This window comes from Lycium barbarum, chromosome 9, assembly GCF_019175385.1.
Source record: "Lycium barbarum isolate Lr01 chromosome 9, ASM1917538v2, whole genome shotgun sequence".
NCBI classification, from domain to species: Eukaryota; Viridiplantae; Streptophyta; class Magnoliopsida; order Solanales; family Solanaceae; genus Lycium; species Lycium barbarum.
The window spans coordinates 100,836,319-100,846,413 of NC_083345.1; the positions used below are offsets into that span (position 1 = coordinate 100,836,319).

General features: G+C 33.6%; 1 protein-coding gene across 5 annotated transcripts; it reads right to left on the reverse strand.

Moving 5' to 3' along the window:
* Window positions 1-1,249: 1,249 nt before the first annotated feature.
* LOC132609174 (transcription factor TCP2-like) lies at window positions 1,250-9,417 on the reverse strand. 5 transcript variants are annotated; one of them, XM_060323036.1, is made up of 4 exons: window positions 9,266-9,417; window positions 8,790-8,902; window positions 6,336-8,111; window positions 1,250-1,949 (listed from the first exon to the last, which is right to left on the reverse strand). In XM_060323036.1, exon 3 carries the CDS (start codon window positions 7,617-7,619, stop codon window positions 6,381-6,383), a length of 1,239 nt encoding a protein of 412 aa, XP_060179019.1. In that variant the 5' UTR covers window positions 7,620-8,111; window positions 8,790-8,902; window positions 9,266-9,417; the 3' UTR covers window positions 1,250-1,949; window positions 6,336-6,380. The 5 variants fall into 5 exon arrangements, with proteins under 5 accessions (XP_060179019.1, XP_060179020.1, XP_060179024.1 ...); XM_060323037.1 differs by lacking the exon at window positions 9,266-9,417 and adding an exon at window positions 9,018-9,230; XM_060323041.1 differs by lacking the exon at window positions 8,790-8,902 and having other exon boundaries at window positions 9,266-9,376.
* Window positions 9,418-10,095: the final 678 nt, after the last annotated feature.

The following is a 10,095-nucleotide window of genomic DNA, read 5'->3' on the forward strand; positions in this document are numbered from 1 at the left end:
TATACACCGATACGTACCTTGCCTTTCAATGGGATTTGTTCCTAGAATTTCTCCCTAATTACCTCAATTCTAGGTCTCTCATAGGTGAATTTGCCCTAATTACCTCAATTCTAGGTCTCTCATAGGTGAATTTGCCAACAAGAGTCCATTTACACTCGTCTGCCATCACATCGTAGTAGTCCTCCGCCTTAAAGAGCACTGTCGATAAGCCATTGTGGGTGGTCTGCCTGGCAACGACGAGAGCTACTTTTCGAAATAATCGGGGGTTGGGTTCCTTGAATAGCTCCCTTATAGTTGCTAGAATTTGGAATTGCCTCAATAGAAGTTGTTCGCCCCTGTATTTGGAGCGTTTTGATCTGTTGGCCTCGCCGGATTGTTGCCCGCCAGCAACACTATAGAGAGGTGCAAAGGCACCGGACCCCCGATCGAAAGAGTTGTTGGGTACCATTTCTTGGATGTGTACGGAGTTGGGGGTGGGTATACTTGGGCCAACCCGAAATCTGAATTATTTGGATATTTGGTTTAAATTTTTAGATTATGGATTGGACTTCGTAATTTATTTTTAAATTTTTTGGATATCGAATTTAGTACTTTAGATTTTTGGATTATCTGAAAATTTAAAATTTTTATATCTTATATTTAACCCTATCCTTATTATATCTACCCAATACTGATTAATTCAAAGGTTCAATAGATTAGTACTCTACGACCTAATATAGCTTGCAAAGCTGAAGTTTAGTTCACTACTTGAAGAATAAGGAAGCTTCCAATGAAATACAAGTAATAATATAACTGAATTGTGTGACTTAATACCTTGGTTTGGTGGTAATTACTCTTTGCTAAATCCACATATTTGCTTTCACATTATCTTAATACCTATAAATTGATAAATGGGGTGTACATGAATATCATTCCTAATAAGCCCGTCTTAAAGGCTCAAAAATCAAAATCGAAAATTCAAAATATCCAAACCGATTAATTCGAAATCGAACTTCAAAAATTCAATCCGATCCAAGCTTATTTGGATTGTAACTTCTTCAATCAGAAAATCAAAAATCTAAATCGAAATTTTCATATCCAATTCGACGCTCGAATGCCCACCCCTAGTATGGGGAGCTTTTAATTTTAGAGAGAGAATTTTGAACAAAGATAGTTAAAACATACTTAGAATAAAAAAAGTTATTTACAAATTTTTTTATTTATTTTTTTTGATTAAGTGAGGATAAGTCATTAAAAAGCATAGAGAAGATGCAAAAAACTTATTTACAACTTTAGTACGAATAAGTTAAATCCATACAAAGATGTCCTTTTTGACAAAAAAAAAAAACTGCAAGTTATATCACTTAACACAAATAAAAACTGCATAACAGAATAAACTCGACATCTATCATGGGCTACTCATTTTTCAATAGAAATAATCACTCTTGAAGATCATCAACAAAACAACTCCATGTGATTTGTGAGGCATCCGTTTATTCTCTCCGTTTGAGCTTTCGCAGATATACTGATCGTAGGAATCTGTCTATTCATAGGTCTCTTCTAACATTACTGATATTTTGGGTCATAAATTTCACATAAGATAAAAACTTTTTTCATCATCAGAAACAAATCCAGCTTCTTATGTTTAACATGATGTCCTCCTCGAGCAACGGTATGCACAATTTAGTGCAGAATAATAAAATTAAAATGACAATAAATTCTTCAATACAAATGAGGTCCCACAAAAACACACACACACACACACAAAAAAAAAAAAAAAAAAAAAAAAAAAAAACCTTGCTGAGTTTCGAACCTGTGCGCCTACTGAAGTCGGGCCAGAAGCAAACAAAGGATTTCTCAAAATGAATAATGCAAAATAAGGAACTAAGAAGCATGACATATAAGCCTTTAGCAGAGAAAAGCATGCACGCTTCCTTTGGGACTCAAGATGCTTCCATCTTCAATTGTCTCTGTCAATTAAAGCAGTAAAATCAGGTTTTGAGAAACTAAATAGAATATGCAAATCAACTCTATTGTTTAAAGATAAAGATGACTTTTAACAATGATGCAAAAGAAATTGGTTTTAACCTCTATAGAGACATGTTATTCGTAGAGGAAAATATAGAATCTAGAGTTAGTTGATTCAAAATATCTATAACCTAAATGTATGTACGTATACATTTTTATTTTATTTTCGCATAGTCAAGCCAAAAGTAATGAATTCAGTTGAACTCGTAATCTACGTGTGTTTTGTTTTTGGTTATTCACCAATATTTATCTCCTTGTCGATTGAACAATTGTCTACGAGTTGAAAACTTTAGCAAAGTCAACAACTATTCAATCTTGATATTACTTATAGTGCAAGGTTCAAATCAAGGTGGATGAAGGCTCTAAATATCTAACTTTCGTCTACGGAAGTACTCGAACTTGTGATGTACATTTATCGACACAACATACAATACACCCTTAACACAAGACCAAAGCTTATAAAAAGCTCTAACTAAATGATACTTTTGGACTAAAACAACGAAATCAGGAAGAAGAAAAGAAAACACAGAAGGGTACTATAATATAATACATCAGTTAATTAAAGCATTCATAGATTGCAAGCAGAATTAATGACTCAGTGCTTAGTCTTAACCACTAGCTGTGGTATAATATTTATCAATATCCAACATTTTCATAGCCCCAAATCTTTAGGGACCAATTGTAGCATTTAAAACTTGGGGATAATAGGCCCGCTCGTCTACCCTCTTCCTCTTAAATATCAGACTTAATTCGCATGGCATATAGCTAGAACCTTTGACCTAAGTAACAAATCATTCAATTTTTGCCGCTTGAACTAAGCCCGAGACAAACATCCCAACTTAAGAGTACAACAATTACCAACTCATGTGACATGATCATGAATATCAATTTGGAAAATGCTAGCTAGCATATGTTGGGAAATAATAATTCCATACATGCATGAATAATATCAATTGAAATAAAAGGAACAAACTAAGAGAATAATGACACCCAGTCTTTAACGCAGAGAATATAATACTCGAGAGGAGCACTACAATATCACTATACTGAGAAGTTTAACACACCTGATAATCTCAATATTACTGCAAACTCAAAATAAATAAAAAAAAATAACTCCCTTTATTTAGCACACCTCACTATAATACTACTTACACTCTATATGTTTCTTCACAAACTGTTTTCTATCACTATCTGTGAACTGCTTTCAACTCTCTTGGTATCTCTCCGAATTAGTGCGTTTGAAATGAGAAATCAAGGCTTCTATTTACAGAATAAACAAAACCAACCATCATGTTGGGGTTGGCCCAACATGGATGGAAACAAGATCAAATTCACAAGAAGTTATTTGTTCCATGCCCAACCCCAACATGGATGGAAACAAGATCAAATTCACAAGAAGTTATTTGTTCCATGCCCTCCTTAATCTTATTTAGAGCTGACTTGTCTATGAATTATCATATAACATAAAGTGTAATGAGGTCCTGTTCTCAAGAATGAAGTAAATATTTTAATAACAGTGGTGTTCAGGTGAATTTACGTGAATATTTCATTAAATTTTTCATTGGTACAAATTCTAAATAACCAAAAAAGCTTAAGCAAATAAGATAAAATTATCTAACTTTTTTTTGTCTATCCTGAAATCTAAAAGAGCAAAGTAAATTATATCACAAAGGATTTGACCAAAAGCCCTTCAATAGCTAGACTCTTGCCATAGATTGCTCATAGTTAATTTTATTCAAAGACCGGATTCAGAATTTAAAATCTATGGGTTTTTATAACGACCTCCAGTTAATATACAATAATAATTGTATTCACGATCAGACACTTAATAAATATTTTAATACTTATACATGGTCTGGATTAAACCTACTGAGTTCCTGTGAACCTGCACGTTACTCACTGGATCTGCCCCTAATTATATCTAAGGGAAAGAGCAAAAGGTAACAGAAACTAAAGGAGGTAATTAGGATATCAAAAGCATTCCATATTTTGGTTGTAAATGAAAGTGGGAAAGGAAAGAAGCAAAAGAATGTCCATACATATTTTTTTTATTAAAAAATAGAAAAATTGGATATTATTTCAAATAATTATTGCTTTCAAATTGATCCATTATTTCTTCAAACTTGATCCGATATAAGAGTGTATATCAACCAACTTAAAATTCATATATTTCTTATATCTTTGTCATGTAAGGGTCTAAATCAGAAGCTAGTATCATCTTTCTAATAAAAGTCCCCTCCCCCTCTCGTTTTAGCCATTGACGACGAGCATTGAAGTTCAAAACTTGTACTGTTGTTAGAATCTTTTGTTGCTTTGCAGAGCTATAATTATTTTATTGTAAATTTCAACTCTATTTTTTTCTAAGAGTTGCGTCTTAAAGATGAGATTTTAATTTTTTTTCCAAAATTGGTGTATAATTTTAGGATTAGCTATGTAACACCAAATAATTCTTAGATCTCTTTAAGTTTTGAAGAAAGTATAACTGCAAATAAAAAAATTAACTTTTATACATAAGTGGGTAACGTTGATTCACACACACACAAAAAAAGTAATTAGAGGAGATTTTAGTCGGATAATTGTGAAAGAACGAATGGGTTGAGAGATGGAAGAGGATCGTGTCGATTTTAGGGCTGAGAGCATAAGATGAAATAATGGACATATGACGACTCCTTTTTGTGGTCTTGTATAGTTCGTGTATGTACAAGCTAAATTTTATCTTCTTTTCTTTACCAGGTCATTACTAAAAGGGGTAACAAATATGAAAAAAATAAGTTCAAGAGGGTCATGGGAACCCTGTATAATTTAAATGTGTAACTGATAATTTTATATAGTTCAAGAGTGTCTTTAGGCTTTATCCTTAGTTTTTTTTATAAGAAATATGCAATTGTATGTTCTAGTTACTTGTTTGAATTTTAAATAAATTTAAGTGGAAATTCTAACAAGTAATAACTATGCCTAATTTCAAAATAAGTTGAGGTCTTTGTATGAATCCTCACTAACTATATTTCATCATTTAAAATTATGTCAGGCCAACATTATAAATAATTAATTGGAACTTATACCTTACCCCTATTATTTGTTCGCTATTTATGATATCTCATACATAAAACAATTAATTATTTACACTGTAATGTCCAAAACCATACTTGCTTCACGATGCCCTTTGACAATAATTCCACCTGTACTTTATCTTATTTCATATGACATTCTTTATATTTTGGACTATTCCGACAAAAAAATATTGTACTACCTTTTTATATTCAGAAAAGAGTCAAATATACTCTGTACTATCAAAAAAGGATCAAATATATCTTTTGTTATACTTTCAGTCCTTTGGCACAAATTTGCCACTAATTTTAACAGAGATCTGTGTCAAGCTCAAATCAAGAATTATAAATACCTGATTCTTTTAGAAAATCATTAATTTAACCCACTTGGCCCGACCCAACCCATTTCTTTTCATCTTCTTCTTCTCTTGAGACCCAAATATGTCCCCTTTAGAAAGCAACTGGACTTTCTCATTGATGTTGTTGCCAGCTTAGTTTCAGAACTTGGGGCCTTAAATTTGATTGTGTAATAAAGGAAATTATATAAGTCAAATCTTAATTTCTTTTTTCCTGATTAAAAAAAAAAAACTTGTTCCAGTTTCGATTTCTCTTCCACTTGAGTGTTTTATCTAATGAATAGAGTTATCAGATATCTTTTCGTTGGTGACACAAGCTATATAAGACTAAACAGTCTTAGGTTTTACTAGACCTAAGCTAGCTAAGCAAAAACTCAAAACCCAAAGCTCCTAAGTCCTAACCCTAGCTAGAAAAGTGCTCTCAAAGCAAGATAAAGAGCGCCGTTGAACTGACAAGTGTTGTCCGTTTATGTATGCCATTTAATTGTGACATATCCTGGTGGGACACACTAACTAAACAAACAAACAAACAAAAAATAAGTAGGGATTTAAAAAATAAAAAGGAAGCACCTCTAGTCTAGTCTAAAATCTCCACCATTGTTAAAGTGGCCTCTAATTCCAGCTTATTAACACCTGTCTATTACTACAGACATGCTAAGCAAGAAGGAAACCATCAATATAACAAACAAAGAGACAACCCCAGCCGATCCCCATTCGCTGGAAACCAAGAAAACAAAAAAACACATGCCCCAGTGAGTCTTTACTTACCTTTTTATGAAACCAAGAAATCTATAAGCCATTTCATTGCACTAAAACACATTAATCTAATGGAAAAAAATACAAGAAAACAGGAAAAAAAGAGTTGGAAGGTAAAAAATGGGTTTTATGTAGAATGATTAATAGAATTCAAGAATTGAAAAATTACCATGGCTGAAGATGAGCAGTAAAAGGAACTTGCTTTTGAATGAAGTTAGTTCTTTCCTTTTCCTTTCTGATCTGAATGCCTGTTGCCTTGGCCATAGCCATTACCATAGAAGAGCTGTAAACGAGCATCATATTCAGTTATGCTGCCTGGAAATAAACTTTGAAACCCGTCAAACCTCTGGAAGTGATGAGACAAAGTAGACGGCGAAGAGGAAGAATTGGACTGAAGGGTCCCCCTATTGAAACCAGCAAAGCTGGATGCTGGAGATGATGAAGAAATACTGAAGTTCAAATTGTGCTCGTTGTTACTAGTATTGCTTTGATGACCATTACAATTACTTCCCCCAATGGCGTTGTCACCACTGAAGGAGAAGTGGTGCTGCTCGGGTTGATGGTCCCCCGTAAGGCTAAACATTGGTGAAGACGCTGCTACTAATGGCTGTAGAGGATTTCCCAAGTAAATTTGGCCCGATAAGCCAGTAGAGTTATCGATGCCACGAGTAGATGGTGGGCCTAATAATCCTAAGGTAAAGCATTCCAAGGGATTTGTAGACCATTGCGTCGGCGTGTTTTGGTGATTGGAGCCATTAGGACTTGTGTTGGTGTTGTTGTTGTTATTGTTCATACCACCGGTCAATAGCTCGGTGAAAGAAGAGTTAGGGTGCATATTTTGGTGATGAGCAACAATAGAAGACTTGTTTTCTTTCTCCTTTTCTTTCTCTGTGGCCCTTTCCCTTGCTCGCTCCCGTGCCTTGACCCGACTATCCGATCTGGAAAGTGACAATCCAGAACCTTTGCTGGTCTCAGAATTGCTACAATCCATATTTTGTTGTAGCTGGTTATAATTTGGATCATCATCCATTTCAACATCCTCAGTTCCAACACTTGACCTTTTCTCATCGCTGAGCTGAAGTGTATCTGGAAATGCTTCCAGAGGCGGAAGCTCAGCGATAGAAGGAGCAGCTTCCTTTAGCAGCCACTCCACAACCTTGCTCGGCTGATCACAGCCAAGCCTGTCTTGCAAATCATAGAACTGTATAGACGTGTTCACAGAAAGGCGAACACGTCTATCTCTTAACCCCTTTGAAGTCAATACTTTGCTATGCCTATCTTTCCCTCCAGATGCACGAGAAACTCTAACAATTCTTGATGAAGGCCAACCATAAAGTTTTCCAATACCACTAAGGCCGCTCTTTTTGACTTCACCTGCATCATCTACTTCATATTGGTATTGCTCATCCTCCTTATTGCTAATTCTTGGAAACTTACACTCTTCCCTCACCATACTGCAACTTTCATACCTTTCTCAAACAAATTCCGAAAATCAAGAAATCCCCCACCTTTGAAAGTTCATTTCTTGACCCAAATTTTCTTGAGAGAGAAGTAGTTAGTACTGTTCAGAGAAAACTACAAAAAGGGTATTTTTGGATTTGGGACTTGAATTAGGGTTGAGAGATGGATAAAACTATGAGCTGGGGTAGGGGGGGTCTTGGGGGGGATGTATGTAGACGTGGGTTTTGGATGTCCTTTGCATTGATCATGATTACACACTACTTTGGCTTTTATAATGACATATAAGAGTAAGTACAACACATATAAAGAGAAGGAAATTTATGTGTAAAAAGGCTTTTTTTTGCGGTTTGATATATCACGTTCAGCTACAGATAGGGCTTTGTTTAAATGTCAGAAGTAGAGAGAAACAAGGCTTCTTTTTGCAGTGCTTTCAACACCAAAGGCCTGTGTATTTGTTCAGCAGTCAGCAGTCAGCACCACAGCCCTGTTAATACAGTAGAGAAAAACAGTCAAAACTATAGCCACAAAAAATCAGAAGCCCTCAAAAAACTAGTTAAAGAAATCTCAAAACAAAAAAAGAAGAAATATCAGATGATTTAATCTTTACACTATAGCTCATGAGTCTTCAACACCCTATATAAGCTTTTCCAACATATCATTAAATCTGATAAGCTAGAAAAGCTAATGGTAGTTAGTACTAGTACTGATGAAAAAATCTACTACTAAATTATTTTTTCTTACTTTCGTTAGAGACTGACCTTCCTTTGAGCTGAAACAACCTAACTTTTCATAGGGCTTTAGATTTAAGCTATTACAAAGAGGAGGAGCAATAGGTAGCTATATATTTCCTAATTAAGAAGAAGAAGAAAGAAGTCTTTGGAGGGTAGAGTGGAGATACTTTTCTTTTTGTGTAATTAAAGATTTGCTGACCCTAGAAATTGCATAAGTTATTGCGGTGCTCAAAAAGGAGAGAAGATAGACTACACAAACAAAAGAAATAAAATAAAGAATGACAATTTAGTTGAAACTAAACAATGTCCAGTGGGACTTTAAGTTCACTATTTACTATATATACCATTACTTAAATAGATATTAATTGTTGTTGTTTTCATGTCTGTGTCTGTATACAACAACAGCAATATATTTATATACATTCATTTACCATTTTGTTGTCTCTTGAATGGATGCAGATTATAAACAACAAATGCAAATCCAAAATTGTTGGATCTGAGAGTTTTGTGCTCTTTGGAAGGCTTCTGCACAGTAGATCAGCTCCTGGTTTCACATAAAATCAAATCAAATAATGGATAAAAAATCCTTTCTTTTATCTTCAAATGGGCAAAATCTTTAATGATTGGAGAAAAACAAAATATTGCAAGAAAACAATTACTGTTGCATCTTGAACTCATTCAAAAAGCTTTTTTGAACTATAATTCACAAACATTACATTTTGCAGAACCCAACAAGGTACAATTTTGACACCTAAAAAATGTGATTTTTAACCTGTAAAAGAGCTCAAATTAATAGATATAAGGCTAATGAAAACAGATAAAAAAAAAAAAAGGGCACTCTTGTAAAAGAAAATGCAGAAAAAGGTGAAGAAGAAGGTAGCTAAGTTCAAAGTTCAAAGAATGTTACCTGTAATTCCAAAGTCACAGTCAGTTTTCTCTACACAACCCCATCAAATACGAACCCCCCCCCCCCCCCCAAAAAAAAGATATTTTAAGTTAAAAAAAATATGCTCACAAGCAGAGAAAATAACAAGTTTTGTGTTTTTCAACCCTCATTGTTAGATCTTAAAAAAGATTTTATTTTTGAAAACCTTCAGCCTTATTGCTTCCAAGTTCCTTTTCTTTCCTTTCTTTTGTGGTGAAAATGGAAAATCTTTCTTTCCATTCTTTTTATTTTTCAGATTTTTGGGGTGACAATGTAAATAATCTATTCGTCCCATTTTATACGAAGGTATTTGACTTGACACGAAATCTAAAATTTAAAAAAAAAATTGTAATTTGTGGTCCAAAATAAACCTTAAAAATTTATGTGGCTATAAATCATCTCATAAAGTTAAATTATTTCTAAATATAAAAAATTTACTCCATCCGTTCTAATTTAAGTGTCTTACTTTTATTTTTTGTCTGTTCCAAAAAGAGTGTCTATTTCTATATTTAGTAATTATTGACAAGTTTTAGAGCACAATATTTAAAGGACTATACACATTTTTTATTTAAAACCATAAAATTCAAAATTCAATTTTTATTTTATAAATTTTATGTTCAATTAAATTAAGACAGGAGAGTTTTTTTTTATTTAAATTGACTAAAAAGAAAGAGTAGCCGTACTTCAAATAAGAAACAGAAAGAGAGAGTAGAATAAAGTCCTAAAATTCAACATTCGAGCATATCTCAATGCTTATCGTGTTAAGTACAGACGAAGACCCATTTTTCTCATTTCCTTTTTTTCTTTTCTTA